The sequence below is a fragment of the Callospermophilus lateralis genome, chromosome 4, assembly GCF_048772815.1.
Source record: "Callospermophilus lateralis isolate mCalLat2 chromosome 4, mCalLat2.hap1, whole genome shotgun sequence".
Classification (NCBI taxonomy): Eukaryota; Metazoa; Chordata; class Mammalia; order Rodentia; family Sciuridae; genus Callospermophilus; species Callospermophilus lateralis.
This window is the reverse complement of record NC_135308.1, coordinates 118,038,737-118,061,078: the sequence shown is the minus strand read 5'-3', so window position 1 is coordinate 118,061,078 and position 22,342 is coordinate 118,038,737. Positions and strand designations below refer to the sequence as shown.

Sequence of the window (22,342 nt, the reverse complement as noted above, 5' to 3'; positions counted from 1 at the left end):
ACAGTCATGCTATTTTGCAAGGATCAAACAAGGTAGATCTGGCAAGTTCAACTTGATGATTATGTATTCTACCTACAACCTCTAACATGTGGCTTTAAATTAGATGCGGGGTGCTACAGATTGGAGACAGAGTGATGGCCATTAATGGAATTCCAACTGAAGACAGCACCTTCGAGGAAGCCAATCAGCTCCTCCGAGACTCTTCCATCACTAGCAAGGTCACCCTGGAAATCGAGTTTGATGTCGCAGGTACAGTCCAAATCTCAAGTCAGTGCCAGCACTGGGAGCTGGCCAAATCTGAATTATATTGTTTCTGTGGGCAAGAAAGGGAATATTTTTTTTATATACTGACCATGTTTTTGTTTAAGGGGTTTCAGGTGTCATTTTGAGTTGCACATTGTGTTTGTATTATTCATTAAAATGTCACCACCAGAACAACCGAAAATAAATGTGACATATTGAATAAGTAAGTAATAGCTACTATGGAGGTGATTTCAAAAAGTCCTGTTGCCTTTATCCTAACCTTTCCCTCTGTGCTAGAGAAACCAAATTCTTTAATCCCAGAAATGAGAAAAGCCTATCTGATCCTTCCCACTGCAAAGAACACAGGGAAGTTATATAGGGAGCAATAAAAATTCATTAAGTAAATTTATACAAGCCTAGTAGGTAAATATTTGGCCTTTAGTGTTAAAGAGAAATTGCACACTCATTTAAAATAACAAAGACTTTATTCAAGACTACTTCAATTGGGTCAAGATTATTGCAATAAGAGAGAGATTGGACTCTACCCTACACAGCTAGGACAGGTAGGGATTTCTATTAGATAATGGACAAGGTGAGAGTGAGAGTGGTATTGATGGGACATTTCTAGAAGGATCCTGATTAGATGGAAGCAGGGTAATGTGTATATACTGGTTCAGGAATTTTCTTAATAAAACTGAGCTCCCAAGTCAAGGAAAAGTCTTAGTCAGAAGAGGGCTCAGAGGAGTCTAACTAGAATTGGTCATGGGTGGGAGTCCTAGTTAGTAACAAGCAGGTGTGTGAATGATAGAGATTGATTCTACTTACCATTTAAGAAAGTTGAATACTCACAGTGAAATCCCACTAACATTCACCTGTCAGTAAAGACACGCCTTTGGGAAGCAGGAATCAGATAATTCCAACAAATATTTGCTGAATATTTATTCTAAACTCCCACACACAATGTAGATATAACAATAGACAGGAAAGGAAAAAAATACACCTGTCTTCATCAAGCATATATTAGCACAGAGGGTTAATTTAGAAAGCAATGCATATAAACATAGATAATAGTATGTTCTCAGCAGAAAATAAAGCAGGATAGAGGGCTAGGGAATGACTGGGGGAGCTATCTTGAAGGATGATTCTCTGAGAAAGTGACATTTGAGTGGAGATTGGAAGTAGAGAAAGTGTCAGTCATCAAAGACTCAAGAAAATGACATTCCAGAGCAGGGAGCAGCCAGTATAAAGAACTTGAGCTTGAATAATAAGCTTGGTGGGGAAGCAGCCAAAGGGGCTTCTTCTGCTGGAGCATATAAAGGGGTAGTGGTGAGAACTGGTTTGGATTTGGAGTTGGGGTTGGAGAGGCTAGAAGGGGCCGCATTATACAATGCCCTGATAAAGAACTAATATTTAAGTCTAATGAAGCCAAGGAGCATTTTATGCAGGAGAGTAGGGTGAGCTGATGAATGTTTCAGAAAGAACCTTCTGAAATGTAAGGAGGAAAAATTGGACAGGTAAAGAATCATGGTGACTTGACAAGGGAATAGCACTAAGAAGTGGTGACAATGAAACTCAGACCATGGCATGAGGCAGGGCTTAGAGATTAGCTATGGAAGATGAAGGAAAGGAAACTAATTTTTTTTTCAGGGGGAAAAAAAAGAGTTCTAACCTCAGGCACGAGTTGAGAACTCCATTGCCAATACCGGAGACAATCGCCAATGCCAAGACAAACGTGACTCTTAATTCAAAAGGCAGCTACTGAGCACCCTTACTAAAGGCCCTATGCTATGTTCAGATCATTGGAAAAGAAAATAGGAGAGATCAATATCCCCAAGGAGTTCATATTCAACTGAACAGAAGTAAGCACTGCTGAAAGACAAGAGGCTTGCTGAATTTGTATGGCTACTGGAGGACAGAGGGAAGGGCCCAGGAAGACAGCACCTCCAAGAGGCTGGGATTGGGGTTTGGGCTCATGAGCAGGAACAAGGAGTGGCCAACATATAACAGTGATGGTTAAAGTCATGGGGGAAAAGATGAGCATTAGGGAGAGCGGGGTTAAGAAGGTAATTGAGCAAAAGGGAGCAAGTAGACAGAGTTCTACCTGATGAATACTGAGATTATAAGTGATAACGTGGTAGGTAGCAAAGGAGATAGAGAGGATGACAAATGAGAAGTGGGAAGAAAACCAAAAAAAAAAAAAAAAAAAGGTGTCATTTTGGAATAGCAAAAGTTTCAAGGCAAAAGTCATAGTCAATAATATAGTATCACTGCAGGGAATTCAAAGCAGGAAGGGTCCTTTGTTTTGGCAATTAGAATTAAAAAAAAAAAAAATACTGCCAGGGTAGGTTTAGGGGTGTGAGGGCAGAAGTCAGATCGCAGTGAGCTGAGTAAGGGAATGGTGAGAGTACAGACATACTGTGCCTATCGTCTGCCTTGGGTTTGGGTTTGGAAAGTGAGGTTAGCAGGAAAAATGCAGTAAACAGGTGAAAATGACTGGGGGCCCCTATAGGTTCTTTTTTATAAAACTTTTACTGTGTTTAGTTATGTGCTCATTGCTCTGTTGTATGCGCCTTATCCTTTATTCAATAGTTCTCAAGCAGGTTTAATTTTGTCCCAGGGGACATTTGGCAAGGTCACAAAGTTTAGTCAGAGAGAAAAGAGGTAGGACAACAGACAGAGGGATATTTGTAGTTCAGAGGTGGCTTATTTCATTTTGTTGAGATTGGAAATATTTGAGCATGGCTGGGACCTAAAACGAATGAGGAAGAGAAAAGATAATTGGCAGAATTAGGTCCCCAAAGGAATGAGAAGGAGATGTTATCTAGAACATAAGTAGACAGCTACCCTAAGGCAGAAGATGGAAGACCTCTTCTCCTGAATTTGAGGAAAAGGATATGAGACTGTAAATACATTTTAAGCTATGTCTCAGTAGTTCATGTAAGCAAATGTGAAAGGGTCTGTAGCTTGGGGAGTTGAAAGAAATGATGTTGGTTTGTATGTGCAAAGAATGAGTGAGAAAACCAACCTGAGGCACATAAAGGAATTTCCAAGTTAGGTAGGGGACCAAGCAGAGTGTGGAAGCTCTGTGTGTACAGCAGAGTCAACCTGCCTGGTGAATATGGATTTTTGTCCTATTTCATTTTGGTTTGAGGAAATCTTAGATGCCAAGGAATAAGAACAGAGATACAGAGCATTGGATTAGATCAGAGACTGGGATTTCTAGACAAGGTTAAATAAAAGAATCCAAATCAAGGAGAGGTGCAAACCACTGCTGAGAAAGAAGATGAATAATTCTGAAAATAGCACACTAATTACCATGATGATATTTACCAAGTGCTCACTGTGTCACTTTCCTAAGTACTATGTGTGCATTAGATCATCTCACCCACATGACAGCAATGGCAGAGGTCGCTAGTGTTACATCCTCAGAAAATCAAAGCCCACAGCAGTAATGGTGGGGCTGGCATTTTAACCCTGGCTGGCATTTTAACCCCAGCTGGCTGGCTTCAAAAGCCACACTCCACCACTACACTGAACTGCCTGTGTTGAAAGAATCTGAGTTGGAGATGGAAGGAATTAATAAAGGATCGGCCTGATAGACTGAGAGGAAAGGGAGGACTCAAGGAACTGGGGTCTCCAGGAAGAAAAATGGAAACATTGAGAGAAAACAGGTTAGAGAGCTACAGCTGGGAGGTTGAGGCCAGTGATATATTAGAGTTTTGAATTTCAGGGAAGGTTAAGCAAGGCTTAAGGTACTAATGCTCTAAAGTGGAGTGGAGGCAAAGATCATTCCACCCAGTAGACCTGGGAATGGAGAATGCAGCATGAGGGAAAAACCATCCACACTGTGAAATTTTTCAGAAGAACGTTGGGACTGAAATTAGGAAGGGAGTTGGAACCACCTGTACTTGACATGTGGTGACTGTGTCCTCTGTCTGGACAGTTCTTCCCTGATGTGTCTGGGTGGCTTGTTTACTTTATTCAGGTTCAAAGGCTACTCACTCAGAAAAACTGGCCTTGACCCCCTATCCCTCTCCTCCTGCCCAGATTGAGGGTTCTTACCCTGATGCTTTGATACTGTGTTATAGATTTATTTATGATCTCTCTTCTCCAGTAGAAAAACCAAGCAATTTCAGGATTTTGTGTGTTTGTTCATGAATGTACCCTCAGCACCCAAAAACATGCACGGAATACAGCAGGCTCTTGGTCAGTACTTGGTGAATGAATGAATAAATGGAGGAAGTGCAGTTGGGGGCTGGATCAGGAACTTTAGTTTACATCAAGAATTGAGATCAAACCCACTTTCTCTTGGGGAGTTGAAAAGAATGATGTTGGTTTGCACGTGCAAAGAATGAGTGAGAAAAACCAACCTGAAGCACATAAAGGAATTTCCAAGTTAGGTGGTGGGGGATCTAACTCTCTGGGTTTCCTGGTCTTAGGGCTGCTTCTTTTGCAGTCTGTTCTATTTGTTTTTGTAGAGAAGTTCCCTCTCTCTCTCTCTCTCTCTCTCTCTCTCTCTCTCTCTATATATATATATATATATATATATATATATATATATATATAGTCAATGGACCTTTGTTTTATGTATATGTAGTGCTGAGGATCAAACGTGCCTCACACATGCTACCCAAACACTCTGCCACTGAACTACAACCCCAGCCCCCTTCTCCCTGACTTTTTATTGTACATTTTGGCCCCATCTTTGCTAAAGTATCCAGCCAGTTCTAATTTCTAACTCCCAGGAAAGCAAATTTAATAGCCAGCTTAGGTTGAGTATCCTTCCCTTCCAGTCAGCTGTGGCCCAGCAGAAACCAGGTAGAAGGACCAGGGAGAAAGACTCTGTCATAATCAGATGGCAGTGAAGTTAGGGTTTCAAACAGGAAGGTTGCCCACCTCCCCCAGATGTACTTACTACAATGACAGAACATTAGTGGTAAAAAGAGTCTTATCCTCCCATACCTTTGTTTATTTATAAGCGGGGAACTGAGGCTCAGCTGGGCTACTCTAGGTCATACAGCAAAGTGAATCGTACACCCTAAAGCAACTGACTTGCAGCCCACATTGCCCATATCGTATCACACTGGCTGTTTCATTAGAAAAATAAAATATGAACAGATTCCTGTATGTCTGCCCTACTGAAAGCCTGTGTTACAGGGAGTTGTGAATCCTGCACACAGTAGGACAATCAGCAGCACCTACTCACTGCATTTCAGTACTGGAATGACCAACACAATTTGACCTTCTTCATAAACAGTATCTAAGTATACCTTGTGCTATCAATGCATTTTTATTTTATATGGATCCTTGAAATTTGTTCATTGCTTAATGCATACTTAATGTGTATTTTAATATTTGCTGATTTAATGCTTTAATATCTTAAGTTTAAGGTCCTAAAAAATAAGAGCTGCATCTATTAAAACTTCTTTATTCAGTACCCATATTTGATAAGGGCCAAGAACAAGAAACTTAAGGTCATCTTCCCAGCCTTTGTTTGTTCCAGAAAGCAACCCATTTCAGACGGAGATGATCTACAATAGAACAAGAAAAAAATGTATTCCCATCATCATTTCCTCTTCCCTACTCATGTCAGACATCACTAATGATATGGCTGTTCTCCTGCAGACACAACATCCAAATTTGAAGGCTGAGGGAGATCAAATTTTTATTGTTTTCTCTAGTTTAACACTCTGTGGTGAACCTTCCAATTTAGTCATTACTCATCTACTGGAATCTAAAATTGTTTTTTTTAAATCCTTTTTAGTCAGTCAATAACTTGGAACAGTTGATAGGGAATCCCTGGATATAAGTGGTTTCAGGATGGCCCTGTCCTGGATTCACTCTTAATTGTCTGGATGTGAGCTATCCATTTCTAAACTTGTTCCTCAGAAATAATTTATACCCTGATATTACTTCTCCCACCCTTGGGTCTCAGGGACTATCTCAATTTTATAAACATTTTAAATGATATAAATGTGGTTGAAAGCTTAACTGAATATACTTTTGCCCAAATCTTTCTCTGTAAGTAGATAGTAGTACACAAACAACATCATGGTAACATTAATAGAATTTTTTTAAGTCAAAAGTGCTCATAACACCATCACTCTAAGAAATAAAAGCTTAAACTCTTTACATTCCTTTACCAAAAATCCTTTACTATATGTATAATTTTATAAAGTTGTAGCATGAACACAATTTACATTTTGCCTCGTTTGATTCTTTGAAATACCAAACTACCATGAAGTATGTCATGTCTACTTGAAATTTCTCTTCTAACTCTGAAGTTATTTTGTTGGGGAAAAATATAGCTTTGTTCTGGAAAGAAATCTCAGTGCAAATCCTATCAAATGATGTTTATCACCATTGGTGGAGTCCCATGCTTTCCTCTGAGGGGGGCAGTTAAACATTTGCACTCCTCACAAGGGCGCCCAATGGATGAATTATGATATGGTGCTTATCTCACTGTGCCAACAATAAATGCTTCAGGCAGAAAATCAGACCAATGGGAAAGAAGCAAACCTTTTTACCCAAATGTGTTTTTAATTATAGTATTAACAAAGATAAAGCAAAACCAGGGAAGTGCAAAATAATCACTTGGGAGTCTAGCAAAATAAACATCATCTGTCTCAGATTTATATTTATTTACTCTAAACCTGTTGTTTTTCCAAATATTGAAACCTTATTCCTCTTAGTTTTTTTTTTTTTTTGCTTATAAAACCTCAAATTAAATATGCTTTTGCTTTAACAGACAAATAATTATATAAGGAAAAATTACAAATATAAAACAAATCATGTTGGCATTTAAGGATTAAAATGAAGCCACAGCTTGATCAAAGAGATTCATTGGTTGATATTTATTTATCATTATGAATATTTCACATTTTATGTAGTCAAAGTGATCCATTACTGTTTTCCAGGAAGTGATAATATCCCTTTCAATACCATTAACAATATTAATCTTTATTAAGGTTCCCTGCTTTAAAAATTTATAAAAGCAAAAGTTGCTATAGTAACTATTCTAGATCAGTGTTCTCTGGCCCTGTTGATTCTAAAACCTCACTTGTATTTGTATAAGGACAGTGTCACAGATAGATGTTATATCCATACAGAGATCCATAAACACAAACATACAGTATGCTCCCCTCCCCTTTCATAGAAAGGCTTTTCTTAAAACAGTCTCTCTCTCTCTCTCTCTCTCTCTCTCTCTCTCTCTCTCTCACACACACACACACACACACACACACACACACACGGGTTCCACAAGTTGTGAGGCTTCATATGCCACATGCAGTTATGGACCACATGTGTGCTCTGTCCACGTAGCCAAATCATTTATTCATGCTGTGCCCATGAACACTCGGGCGGTAGATTTCTGCTGGTTCCCATCCAATTTCCTCTACTATATCAGTGTGTTCTTCCAGGGTCTCTCAGTTTCAACAGAAATGCACTCCAGCTAGTTTCGACAGAAGGGAGGCATTTGCTAGAAGTATAGCTTGTATTTCACAGGCAGGAGGAACTTTAAGCAGATGCCAAGGACTACGGAGGTCAAACACAGGCCCTGCCTCCAAGACCAGAGGTTTGATGCTCTCTCCTCATGCACACTTGTCTCTTCCGTCCATCTGCAGATTGACTACTGGTACTTATGGGCAAAATGTGGTCACTTTCAAAGGCCCCATCTGCCTGCCACTATGATGCTAACTCCAAATTCTTAATAGTCACTTTTGGGGAAAGAAGGGGCCAATTAGCCTCATGTTGTTGAAGTGAGAAATAATCCAGACTCAGGAACGAGATTTCTTCAGGAAAAGAAGGATTTGGAGAAATATTTGGGAAGTACTTATAGTTCCAGTAGACAGACAGGAAAAAAAAAAATCTATGTGTTTTTTTACCTTCTTCATTTCTTTTTTTTCTATCCCAGTATGTCAAAATCAGTTGATCTTTTTTGAAATGTATTGAAAGAAATGAATAATTGTATCTATTTCAAGAGTTGTTAGAAAAATGAGAAAGATAAACTCTTAATGAATAAGTAAACCAATGTACGTGGGTTCACCTCCTGGCACACCAGAGTGTTAATTGGGGGCAGCAGAGAAGCCAGCATTGGCCTGGTCTCAGAAAGAGTTGAGACTGAGCAAGTGGGAAAGGTAGCCAATTGCCTCCCATCCCTTAGAGGTGAGTTGAAGAATGGAGGGAGGAGGCCAGTGTCTGCACCACTGAAAAAGGTAGGAGTAGTGGGAGACCCTTTCTTACAGGTGGCCTTCTAGAAGTCTGGAGGCTGAGGGAGCTCACATTTTTATTGTGTTCTCTAGTTTAACACTATGATGAACCTTCCTAATTGCAAGATCAGATTCTGGTCTCGTAAAATGTTTACTGCCTAAACTTCTCGTGGGAAAGGGCAAAAGGCCAAGAAGAAAAATTGAAGTCAGGACAAGAATGGGAGCACGACTTCCAAAAAGTCCGATCTTGGCTTTCACCTCGGCTGTGCAGAGACTCAAAATGTGTTAAACACACAATTAACAAATTGGACCGGGAGCCTGAGGGACTACGCGTTCTGTCCACATCACAGCTGCTCTCCTTTTTTCTGGGTGAGGAGCCAGCTTAGAGCAGAGCTGATGAAGCTATAAGAGGGGCTTAGTCTGGCCATCCAACAATCCCCACTTCTGCTCACATTTCCTTTGTTCTTGATGCCTCTTCCTGCACTTTTCCAAAACCGTCGAAAAGGGATTTTAGTCTTTAGCAACTTAATATGAGTACCTGTTATCTCTTGACAGGTTATTTTCATGTATCACTAATTAAAGCTTTCCCAGACTGTTGAAATAATTTCAAGAATAGAATATGTAACAATTTCTTCTCCCAAATAGAGTCAGATCTTGGTAAATCAGTTCTCTCAAGGATTGAGAATCAGCCAGTGCCCTCTAGTTCTCTTTGTGTTGCTACAATACTAGTTTCCCTATTTCTATACGGGCTGGCCAGTATCTAAGCCCACCTCCAAACTGTTCTAGGGCCTTCTGGTCCTGTCCGGGACCTCCTGAAGTCCCCAGGATTTAGAGACTATTGGGTCACTCTGGCTGCATTCGGGGCCTCTTGGTCAAGTCACTCTGTCTCAACTCTGCAGTCAGCATTCAGTATATAATTGGTTATATGTTATATGGCCAGTTACTGTTCAGGTTGCAAAAAGTTTTGAATATCGTCCTTGTTTGTACTTCTTTGATTATGCCTTTCACTGTCAACACTATAAATTCAGTCACTTCTCCACCCCTACCCCCTGGATCAACAACTATCCTACCAAAGTCTTTGTTCTGTTTTGAAATTACAGAGTCCGTCATCCCAAGCAGTGGAACATTTCACGTAAAGCTCCCCAAGAAGCACAATGTGGAACTCGGAATAACGATCAGCTGTAAGTAAAAGTGGCTGCTTTTAAAATATGATGCTGTAAAGACATTAGAAAATTGGGTTGTTGGATGGTTTACAGGCGTGGCACATGTTTTCAGCGTGAGGACCGAGTGTTGCTATCATGCTGCAAAATGGTGGAGTTGCTCAAACCTCCAGCACTTACTCACCTTTTGAATGGGGCCAGTCACCGAAGCTCTCTCTGATGTTTTTCTTTATAACATGAAAGTGGATATCTACAAAATATAGTAATTTTAAGTATTACATAAAATCATATACTCCCATACCTTGTATAGTGCCTAGTAAGAAATCAGTAAGTTTTTAATAAGTATGTTTCACCTCCCCCTATGAATAATTAGAGGAGCAGAAAAATGCATATAAAATCTTTACATTTTGGTATATTATGGATTAAGTTTTACACTTAATCAATGCAATAAAACAAATGATCACATTTATTTACTTTCAAGACTAGCTTCTTGTGTCTACTGTGACTCTTATAACCCATTTCACAAGACTAAAACAAGGTCCCTTCTTTGTTAAATCCCTGCATTCTTCCATGGTGTTGAAAGGTGTGTTGGTAACCAAACGAAAAGGAAAATCAGAGTATATAAATGTGTTTCATTTCTTTTCTTCCTCAGGCTCTCGTTTCATAACTACTTTGGTAAGAGAACTTTAAAAATTTCAGCCTCAGTGGACTTTCATAAAATGGAAATTGGGTGGAGGGGGCTTGTCCTTTTAATATCCACAGACTCAGTTCATCCATAAATGCCCCAAGAAAATGAAGCAAATGATCAATGCATAAAGATGAAAGGAGCACAGAGGCAATGACTGTGACCAGGAGGTGGCTGCCTCAAGAAAGAATGAAGAGGTTACATGAAAGTGCCTTGCCACACTGTCAGATAGCATTTTTGTCAGTGGTAAAGTAAAATAAATAAAAGGAATTCTCAATTGGGCAATATGAAGGGCGACTGCCCAGTCCCACTTTTGATGATATAAATTTAACACTAAAAATGCAATTTCATTTATAACTGATAAAACACGCATATCTACTGCAGCACTAGAAAGACTGGTTCTCCAATTCAGAGTCTTGTTAAGAATAAGAAACCATATATATGAGAGGTGATCTATAGCCCCCCATGAACCAGAGCGGCCTATTAGGAAGAAAGTAGAAAGACGAATGAGATTTTGGCGGCTCCATCCCTATTTTAGGTGCAACTAAAGTCATTTATACTCTAACTTGGGTCTCTCAGCCTCTTAGAACTCTGTGAAGCAAATATGGTTTGTGATTATTCTGTCAACAGCCGTGGCTCTTGAGATTGAGGGCACATCATGACTTACAGTCCCCAAAACATTTGGGGTTCAAGGTGGCTTCTGCAACCCTATGTAACTTTAAGGCAGTTCATTTATTCTGTTGATTCCTTCCATCCCTTCGTTCCATCAGACCAGGCTCTCAGATAGTGTCTCTTGAGGTGTACAGTGTGTAATCTCTTGGCTCTGCTCAGTTTGAGTTGTACTTATGTATATGCAGCTGCACAATATTTGTTTATTCACATGTAGAGTCATTTAAAATTATGTCTTATGATGTTTTTGTGTGTGTGCCAATCATTACTGCTGAAACTGACTCTGACAATAATAATGGCAAAAACCCAAACTCCTGCTCTCCAAGAATGGCTTGAATTGTAGCCAGCCACAAGCAAATGCTACTTATGGAAGCTGGAAGTGCTGTGCCACTCCTAGATGGAGAAGTGATACACAAGCCTGTCACACATGCTTGTCAGCCCTTCTAGAGCTACGGCTCCATTTACACCACTAATCATCACCATGCTGAGTTTGTGTCTCTCATGGAACATGCATATATTTCGCCAGTTGAGAAAACACAACTGGCTATAAAAGGGGGAAAACAAGGCCAGAATCCATTTGTGTTGCTACAAAACAGCAAATTCCTGATGCCTGTCTCAGTCACTGGCACTTACAAGGTGCTCATTTAATACCTGTATCTGTTAAGTGAATGAATAAGAAGTCTTCATGAGCAAACAATGTTCTACTAATAGTAGCCCTCCAGGAAACAAGCCCTCACAGGAGATGATGAGTACACATGCTTGTGCATAGACTGTTGCATGAACTGAGGAAGCCTTGACTTGGACAATGATCACCTGATTCCCTCCCTCTGTCCCCAGTTTCCTTACCCATAAAAGGGGTATATATTTCCTCCTGCATATCATTGACAAGATTAAATGTGTTAGTGTATGTAAAGTCCCTAGAACATGTTGTGAACCCTCACGAGTATTAGTATGATGACAATCCTTAGTTACTTTGCACACAGAGCCTTGTGAAATATTTTAAGCACACCTCCAGACCATAAATTCTAGTGTCCACTCTAATCATACCTCCTACATTAGGAAATCTAGGGGACCCACTTCTCAAAACACAGACAGGTATTGAAAGTGAAACTGAGGCACAATAAGGGTTGATTGATTTTCCTCACCATCTTTATACAAAATCCTTTTCTATCTTCTTCACCTTGTGAAAACTCAGTGTATTAAAGAAGGGCCCTCCATCCTGGAAACATCCCATCAAAACCTTTATGACTCACTCTCCAGGCTTGACCAACTAAGAGTCCCTCTGAGTGGGGACGAAATGGGCAGTTTTAGACTAATTTTCTTAAGTTCCCACTGAAACGCTGATAGAAAATTAGCATCAGGCATTACTTTTATGGATGTTATTGTCATATTATGGAGGGATTTACTGTACCAAATAAAGTGGATGCAGTTTGGAACTGGAAGCCACACCCTAACACCCTCATACCCAGCCAGTCAGATCATAGCTGTTACCTTCCTGTTTTCAAGACAGAAAACCCTGGTTGTCTGTATCATGTGCCTTCATCCATAAAGTCCTTCTGACAATGGATTTCTGGGGTTTATAACTACTTTATGCTGTGCATAGCACTGCTCTGTTTTATACCTTTTCTTATTTAATCCTCAAAGCAATCCTGGGATATCTGTCCCCATTTCATAGACAGGACAGTCTGGTTCAGCTGTGTAACCTGCCCAAAGACCCTGAGCTAATAAAGGGCCAAGCAGGTGCCAAATCCATTCCGTCTGCCTTAACCTTGGCTTTACTCTCATGGCACCTCTCAGCCCTGTCGCCATCTGATTGATGAACCTTCCCAGATTCTGTACCAGAAAAGCAAAAGGCAGCATTTTTTTTTTTTTTTGAGTGCAGCTAATTTGTTGCATTTCCTTTTTGGTTGTGACTGAATTGTTTGCAGAAATAAAGGCTTGCTTTATTTTCTAGAAAATCATGAAGTAGCCTTTATGACAAGCACAACAAATCTGTCATTCCCCCACTAAGTCTTACACATTTAGAAGAGAATGGTTCATGGGTTTTGCCAATTTTGCAATAAAAAACTGCTCAGTGCTCCATTTCAAATCCAATAAACTGGTTTACTTTCCATGCATTGTGTATATGGTTGCAATTAAAGCAAAGCTTAATGAGAGAGACAGAGCAACAGGGAGTTTCTCCATTGTGGTTTGGTTTCTTCATCAGACTCTTTGAGCCAAGTGCCTTCACTAGCAGAATAAGTTCCACCAATAAGTGGATGTTTCAGAACATTCTTGAACCATTTCATTGATTTCCATTTAATTTCAGAATTCACAAGAGTTCACTTGTCTTCAAAAACAGGAAAAGTTTTCAGACAGTATCATTTCCTCCAACACATTTTTTCTTTTATGTTGTTTTGATTTTTGTTTTGTTTTGTTTTGGAGTGTGGGTTTGAATCTAGGGCCTCATATATACTAGGCAGGCACTCTGTAGCTATGCCCAGAACAGTTTGCAATTTTGGATTATGACATATGAGTGAAAAATGGTAGATGCTTATATTTCTCTAGAGGAATTGTATCAAATCTTTGAGTGAAGGTTTAAATAATAAATTAATTGTAGCAAATAGAATAGTTTGTACTCTTTGCCAGAAGCTAAGTATAATGATTAAATGAAGTCTCATTAGTATTTACTGTGAACTAATTTAGACAGGTATTGGTATCTCTGTTTGCCTCTTTTTTTTTAATGTAGTGTTAGATATTAAACCATCTGTTCTCCTGCATAAACATTTTCCTGGAATTCAGATGGGATTATGGGATATGATGTGGTTCTATGATTATTATGGGTTGATCAGACTGTTTATCATAAAATCTTACTTCAGGGACCTTCTAATGGTCCCTAAAAGTACATCATTCCAGGCTTCAGGTCGGCAAAATATCTCTCAGAGGCCAATTGTTTTTTTGCAAATATTGAATATGGTTAGTTTAGTATCAAACTCCTAAATTACATATAAACTTCCTAAGTCAAGATGATGTTTTTGTACTTATATGGACTATAACTCATTTCCAGAGGTAATTCTAAGTAAACTCAGTTCTAATTGGTTTTCATATTTATCACATGGAAATATTCCTAAGTAAATTTATAAAACCCAAAACTGACTACTGTGCAGAATAATAGTTTCATCTGCCAACCTAATCAAAGTTATATCGGAATATATGAAAATTTAGTTAAGTAGCAATAAAATATTTACTACAGCCATTAAAATAAAATAGTCACATTCCAGAACATTTCAGAATGATATGAATTTGTGAGCAGAATTTAAAGATTTATAGCACAACTATCAAAAGATTTCCTTCTGGAGGAAAAAAAAAAAAAAGAACTTCAAATTAGCACTTCTCCATTCTGTCTCCTGGTATGCTTGAGTAACAAGACACATCCCCATCAGCATGTCTCCTCTCTGGAAAAAAGTGCAGGACAGGGTGGGAGAAAGGGTCACCTGTCAGCACCACTAAGGGAAGCCCCAGTGGATTCTAATATTCTCCTATTGAGGTACCAGTCTGTCAGGTCCTCCCTGGAGAAGAACTGATTAAAATAGATTTAAGCCTGATGGACAGCTCTCCAATTGCTGTTTCCAACTGCAACTTTAAATGACTTTGCTTTAGGTTTTCAGTTTATAAATAACAAACATTGTTATAGATGTAATGTATGTGTTTTCTAATTCATGTGATTCATAATGTTTGATTTGCATACAGACTCTAATTGCATTAATAAAAGTTATTATAAATGAGGGAAAATGTACTGGGAAACCATGGATATAAAGATATGATTGTCCTATGTTCATTATTACAGCACCATCAAGTAGAAAACCAGGGGATCCCCTTGTCATTTCAGATATCAAGAAAGGGAGTGTGGCACACAGGTAAGGAAATCATATTTTCTGGTTTATTCTAAGACCTCTCTTAATTTAAGCAAAAATGACCCCTTCCATCCCAAGGCAGATGTTGCTAATGGTCACTATTCTCATATAGTACAGACAGTCCCTATTAATCAATCATATCTGATATCCCTGATAGCAATGGTTATGTAGATATTCCCCTTATATCAATTTACTTCGGTACCCAAGCAGACAAGAATCCGCTAAAAATGTTTTTCAGGCCCTTTTATGAGTTTAGTGTGGGCTCTTCTTCACTGACCATCATCCATCTTGGATTTTCCAGCTAAAACCCTGAAATTAGCTCCAATTATGAGAAGTCCTCCTCACAGACATAACAGCTGGTGGAACAGTGTTGCTAAGTGTCCTCCCTGGGCACACAAGATCCTTGAGCATTAAGCAATGTTCATGTCTCCTATTTGGTTCATATACCATTAAAATAAGGGAGTCTCAAACTTTTATTTCAGAGATAAAAATACTTCTTAAGTGACTGAAAATACTGATGTAAGCCTATTAGGTTTCCTTTCATTTTTCCATTAAGGACTTTTTTTATTAAAAAAAATCCCATTTATTACACAATCATGTCATTAAAGGAATAGTTTAACATGCAAAAGGAAGGCAGGACATTGTGTAAGTTTAAGTGGATAGGTGAATAGGCTCAGCTGTTGTGAAAAAGAAATTTACCAATCCCATGGATCAAACAAAACAGAAGTTTGTCTCTCACATAACAACTGGGAGGTAGGCAGGCCATCCAGGACTGGGAGTCACTGCTGGGGGAAGGTAGCCATCCCTCCTCCTTGCCAGTCATCTGCCTTTCCTAAACACAGGCGGGAGGTAGGCATTGGGAAAGTGCTAAGAGTCTGGAGCATACATTTTTTAGAAGGTTACTCAGAAAAACAAAGAGGCAAATAGATATAGATATTAGGAAACAATTAGCATCCTCTATCTAAGACTTAATGCACAGAGGTCAGTTCTTGCAAATATCTGGGTCCATACATGTATACACATATAAACACATATACACAACATTCTCATTATTTTTCTCATTTTATCATGGTCCTTAAAAACCTTCAACAGACCTGTACTTGTCCATTGCCAATATTAGATTCTAAGAGACCACTTTCTAAAAAACTAGCATCAGGTTCACCTATATCTCTTTCTCCCTGCTCCAGGCGCATGCAGAAATGGTAGAGATTCCAAGTCTCAGGTTCCCTCCAACTCCGTCCCACCTTGACTACCCCCACTCTCTCATCCTCTCCTACTGCTTGATTTCCAGGGACCAAAACTGGTACAACAGTGTGGAAGAGCATAAGGACTCAGAGGTCTCTGCAGACCCCAACTCATTTCCCCCCTTCCCAGGAAACTTGGACTTCCTTAGTGAAGCTTACATGGATGTCCCCGTTTAACTGACAAAAGCATTTTTAAAACGTTGTAATACTTTGCAATTTAATGTCACATCAGCCATCCCAAACAAGGCTGGAAAAAATGGGGTTTGTCAATATGTGCAATTTAAAAACAGTTTGAAGACACTCTTTTCTTCTGAAGATTACCATAATGCTGCATTATGCTTAATGCCTCTTTAAATGGCCTGCTTAAGCATTTGTCATTAGTCACGTGTCACTCTGCATTTACTCACAGAACTGGAACCCTGGAACTTGGGGATAAATTACTTGCAATTGATAACATCCGGCTGGACAACTGTTCCATGGAAGATGCAGTTCAAATCCTCCAGCAGTGTGAAGACCTGGTGAAGCTCAAAATCCGCAAAGATGAAGATAATTCAGGTATTGATGGCATCCTTACTTATGACTGATTGTTCTGACCGCCCATCTGTCAAAAACGTAGTAGTGCTTGATGTTTTACATACAACAGCTGGCTAGTGACATTGCAGCACTGTTTTTTTTTTTGTTTTGTTTTGTTTTTTTAATGTAGTTAAAAGAGACTTTAAATTGTGCATTCGGAGTATCATATAAATTTTAAATAATGATGCTTTAAATTAAATAATTGAGGTATTTTCACTGTACATATTATTGTGTTTGTATTAATTTTTCAGGGTGAAACTAAATCATCACCCATTATCCCCTAATACAATGGAATTAATCATTTCCAAGTCTTGGTTAATATTTACATTTCATAATTATATCCATAGTGAATGTTGCATTTTTACGTAACTTTACAGACATTTTTCCATTTACAAGCCCTTAATATCTGTCTTTGTTATTTACTGCCTGTAATTTATTTACCATTCTTTTATTCTTAAATTGCTTTCAATTGCTTCATTATCGTGGATAGTACTATCATAGATATATTTATGCATAGATACTTTTGTTCCACTTTTCTTCTTTGGAAAAAAATAATTATTTTCTTAGAAGATTGCTGAGGGGAAAAAAAAAAAGAAAAAGAAAGAAAGAAACTTGTGATCCTTGCACCATGTTGCTTTCTTGAAGGGCTATGTCCATTCTCAGGTGTCCAATAGCATGTGAATACAGCAGGAGTGGAGCAATGCTTCTCAGAATCTAGTAGGCCTCAGAATCGCCTCTGCAGCTTATGAAAACACAAGTTCCAGGACCCTATCACCAGGTGGGGCCTGGAATTCTGCATTTCTAACAAACTTCCAGGTGATGCTGCTCAGTCATGCACTTTGAGTTGGCACTGCCAAGGGAGCCCATTGTCTATGATAACAACTTAGAGCCAATTTAAAAAAAAAAAAAAGTTCATTAATTGAAAAAGTCAGATTATGTGGAAAATTATATAAAATGATAAATATTCAAAGCATAAGCATTTAAATTTTGCCAATCTTATGGGTAAAGTCAAGGCCTTTCCTATATGAATAGGATTCTACTGAGTATAGTTGCAAATCTTTGTCTAAACTATACACATATAGTTCATGATTTCCAATTTTATTTTACTTTTAAAATTAAATGTATTTTAACTGATAAATAAAAACAAAAATTATACCCATTAATGTGGTAGCATGATGTTTTGACACATGTATGCTTTATGGAATTCTTAACTCAGGTTAAACATCTACCTCCTCAAACACCTATTATTTTGTATGATAAAAACCCTCAAAATCCTTTCTTCTACCTTTTTGGAATGTATAGTATATGGTTATTATCAATAGTCCTCCTACTGCACAATAGCACACCAAAACTTTTTTGCAGTCTTGATTTTAACACAGTGAGAATTTAAAGCAATCTTATCACTTACTTCACCTATATTTTTCTGCAATGTCTTAGAGTTTTCCTCCTATTTAATTAACAATAGATCTGTACCTAACGTATTTGTGTTTGCTTTCATGGAATAACTACATAGATTCTTTATACAATAACAAGTAAAACTTGCATAAACAAACTTGGGAATAAACACAATTCTAAACTTTTAAGATTGTAGCTCTGGCAGGAGCAGAAGCAAAAGGGTACAAGGGAACTAGAAAAAGAAACCTATTTCTCAGGAAAAATTCATGGCAGTAGTTGGTATACTTTAATAATAGAAAGCCACAATTAATCCAGTAAAGTGAAAAGTGGTTGCAATGTAGTTAAATTGGTTAAGTGAGGACTCATTATAATATAGATATAAATATGTAATTTTGATATAAATATGTAATTTCATCCCAAATGCATTAATCAGCTTTCTATCAGTGTGACAGATTACCTGAGAAAGTAAACTTAGAAGAAGGAAAGGTTTGTTTGGGCTCATAATTTCAGAGGTTTCAGTCCATGGTTGGTTGGTTGGTTTCAGAGTTTTGGGGCCTGTAGTGAGGCAGAACATCATGGCTGGGAACATGTGACACAACAAAGCTGCTCACATCATGGTGACCAGGAAGCAAAGGGAGAGAAGAGAAGGGGGCCCTTATCCCAATATGCCCCCAATAACCTAACTTCCTTCCACTAGGCCCCACCTCCAAAAGCTTCCACCTCCTCTCAACAGTTCCACAGACTGGCAACCAAGCCTTTATCATGTGGGCCTTTGCAGGAACATTTAAGATCCAAATCAACCAGCAGTGAACTATCATCCATGTTCTGGAATCTTCCCATAAACCACCTAGATCTAGAGTTCATGGTCATGTCAGACCAGGTGTTAATGCTTTTTATTCAAAGTTTTAAAAAAATTAGTAGTTACATCGATCAATACGGTTGGTAATGATGATTATATACAAATATATTTTATAACCAAATGTTTTAAAAATACGCACTCGTTTGTACTCATTATTTCCCAAGCAACTGATTTTTTCTATGCCAACATTTGCATTCCTTTTGTTTTGAGTCTGCTTCAATTGCACTTGCTTTCAGGGATTTATTTCAAGAGAGGGCTAACGCCTCCAGCATCATCTGGGTTCCCTCCTAGCAAAGAGGCAAAGCTCTGTGGAGAAAACTATTTTACATGATTTGCCCAGCTAAGCAGATCTCAGCTACTTTCTTGCACAATGAAAAAGCGGAGCCCGAGATGAATATGCATGGTGTATACAGTTGGCAATGTGTCCCATTTGAAAGCCCAGCTGTGCAGATGCACTGGCAGGGATTTCAGAGACAACAACACAGCACTTGGAAAGCTAAATCTTAGTTTCAGTTGCTGATTTCCTTTGGCTTGTTTTTCAGCTTTATACCTTTCTTTTTATAATCCTCATACCTAATATTATGGTAATTATCATGTTTATCAAGAGTTTTTTTGACTTTAAAAATGTACTATTTTTTAAATTATAAATTCTTCCATTGAAAAACACACATAGACAAAAATAAGACTATAAATACTGATGGGAGGGATATATTTACCCAAACCAAATTTTATCAAATTGGTATACCAAAATATAGATGCATTTAGACATGTTTTATACCATTTGAAAACTATCATCTGATCATCGGTTTAGAAGAATTAGGATGGCCCTAATATTCTCTTCCCTCATGAGAGTGAAAATATAATTTGAGAAACTAAAATTGTTTTTTATTTAGAGCAAATCAAGTGGGAGGAACCCCCATTATTAAAAATGTAAAAACCTGATTACAGATTGGTTCAAGTCTGTGTAATCATAAAGCACAACATTTAAAACCAGACCTGAGTTTAGAGTCTAGCTCTACTGTACTTGAGCTGTGTGAGTTTGGGCAAGTTACTAAACCTTTCTGATATTCAGCTCCACTTCCAATAATGTGCATGTAAAAGTGTGTATCCCCCTCAGTGAGCTGTTGTAACTTGTCCTGGCACAGTTGGTGTTCAATAAGTGGGGAGTGTTTTTACTATAACTGCCTCCTGAAATCCCTTTCCCTGTACCCATTCTAATCCTTAATCAAGATATAACTGAGTGGAAGATAAGCACTTATCATCAGGTCAGTGACTTATTTGGGAACTGTAATATTGTTTCTAGTCTGAAATTATGCTGGTAATTTGAATTGTCACTCTGAATCGTTCCCATCTTTTGTCTCAATGATTTTGAATGGTAATATCCAGTATACATCCTCTACCCCTGAAATATTTCTCATATTAATACTGGGCTTTGTCTACCCTAAGAGTTTTCCATGACTTTCTTTAATTTCCTGTTCCTTGCCATCCTTTGCCGATGGGAGTTTATAACCATGCCTGATGCAACCCAATTTCCAAAAGTTGTCTCAAAGATGCTGCTTCACAATGTCAGCATTTCTCCTAGGTGTACTCATCTCATTGTTCTGCCATTGACCTTATGCTAGGAGATAGTGGAACTAACATGGGCCAAGTCTTTGGTTTTCAGCTGTGCTATTTGGCATCATTTGGTGTCTATGCTGTAATAGGAACTAGGCAGGGCCCAGTCCCTGCCCCTAAATCAGTCATTGCTCAGTAGGAGAAACAGAAGAAAACCCACATTTAACACTACAGTGAATATTCTCTGGGTTTGCATACATGTTAAGAGAAGGTGTGTGGGGGGTTATCCATTTAGGCATGGGGAGTTTGAGGAAATGAGTCTAACAATCTTAGTCTCCACAGTGTTGGTCCTGCCCAGGCAGGACAGGAGAGTGGAGGTAGTGTGCCATATCCACATAGGCAGTTGTGGCTGAAGCTTGAAGTGTAAAGACATTGTAGTGGGTGACCTTGGAAGGCCACTGGAGACCAACCATTATGGGCCTTGTACAAACCATTTTAAGAAGTGGGAATTTTACCCTGAAAGCCCATGCGGGCGGTGGGGGGCACCATAGGAGTGCAGCTGAGGAGTGCAGCCATACTATTGGGTTAGTGACCACTCATTTCCCATCTGACAAGCTGGGAAACTTGAGCCACTCAACATCTCTGAGCATCAGTTTCCTCGTCTGTAAATGAGCATTTGATGCCTATTTTGCCTGGCTGTTTTAAGGATCAAAGGAGGTAATTATTTTAGCAATATTGTTACACCCAGTGAATGTGTCATCCTTATAAGGATGTTGATAAAATCAATTTTAGTTATATTTTAGGATGGCAAAATCTGTTGGAACACTAGGGTGGTAGGCGTTTTTCACCCTCTAGATTCAGTTACCATTCTGCCTTTGTAAGCTTTTGTGTTTGTCATCTTTCATCATCACAGGAACATAACCCAATGAGAGACAAAGGGTTCTTGCATGAGTCCCGATCTCCAAGATGATGACTGCTACTCAATCCCCAAGTCCACAAAGATGCAAATAACCCTCTCCAAGAAAAACCTGTTGTTTCACCTTGACTGCATCTGGGTCCAATGTCAGTGAAGAGGGGAGAGTGAGATCTGGCTGGGTCTGGGGTAGCATCCCTGAAGCAAAGCTATAGAGACTTTTGGGGACCTGTAGGAAGAGAGGAAGGTTTACCAATCTATCCTGTATAGTTTGCAAGGATCTGTTTTATATTACTCCTTTTCTGTCAATCAAATACACAGCTGTTATGATTTCTCTCTTGATTTAAATCATCTTATTTCATATATAGTGCTTGTTATTAGAGACCATAAATTCAGTACTTTACTTTCGTGGACTTGAATCTATGTTGAAAAATATTTCCAGGCAGCAGCTTGTCCCATCCAGAGCAAATTATCTTTATACATTCCCAAGCTGAGTCTCATGCAAATATAGCCTTATTACCACTTAAATCTGTCCTTCAAAGATTTGAGCTTTCAGGGTTTTTTTTGTTTTTTGTTTTTTGTTTTTTGTTTTTTGTTTTTCAGTTCATCAGTGTTAGGCCAAACCAAGTAATGTGGAGTGGCTTTTTTTTTCCCTGAAAACCTAGATTGGAGGAAAGATACCTCATTATAAGCTCCCACGAATGATCCTGGCTTATGCTAGGAGCACTGGAATAGTGTGTCAGCAAGAAGCTGGCTGCAAGAAGAACTTATGATAAACAGAAGCATTCTTCCTTTACTTTGTGCTTGATCTCTCAAAAATAATACCACTTAAATTTGAATGTGCATAAGAGTCACCAGAGAGCTCATAAAAACAGAAAAGCAGCCATGGAACACATCTGTAATCCCAGTGGCTCAGGAGGCTAAGGCAGGAGGATTGCAAGTTC

General features: G+C 38.7%; 1 protein-coding gene across 5 annotated transcripts in view; it reads left to right on the top strand.

Annotated features, from left to right (window-relative positions):
• Window positions 1-22,342, top strand: part of Grip1 (glutamate receptor interacting protein 1) — a 629,888-nt gene that overhangs the window by 556,951 nt on the left and 50,595 nt on the right. For all 5 annotated transcript variants that reach the window (XM_076854834.1, XM_076854836.1, XM_076854835.1 and 2 more), the window contains 4 exons: window positions 104-249; window positions 9,554-9,634; window positions 14,794-14,863; window positions 16,514-16,659. In XM_076854834.1, coding sequence (XP_076710949.1) covers window positions 104-249; window positions 9,554-9,634; window positions 14,794-14,863; window positions 16,514-16,659 — 443 coding nt within the window. The remainder of the gene's footprint in view (window positions 1-103; window positions 250-9,553; window positions 9,635-14,793; window positions 14,864-16,513; window positions 16,660-22,342) is intronic.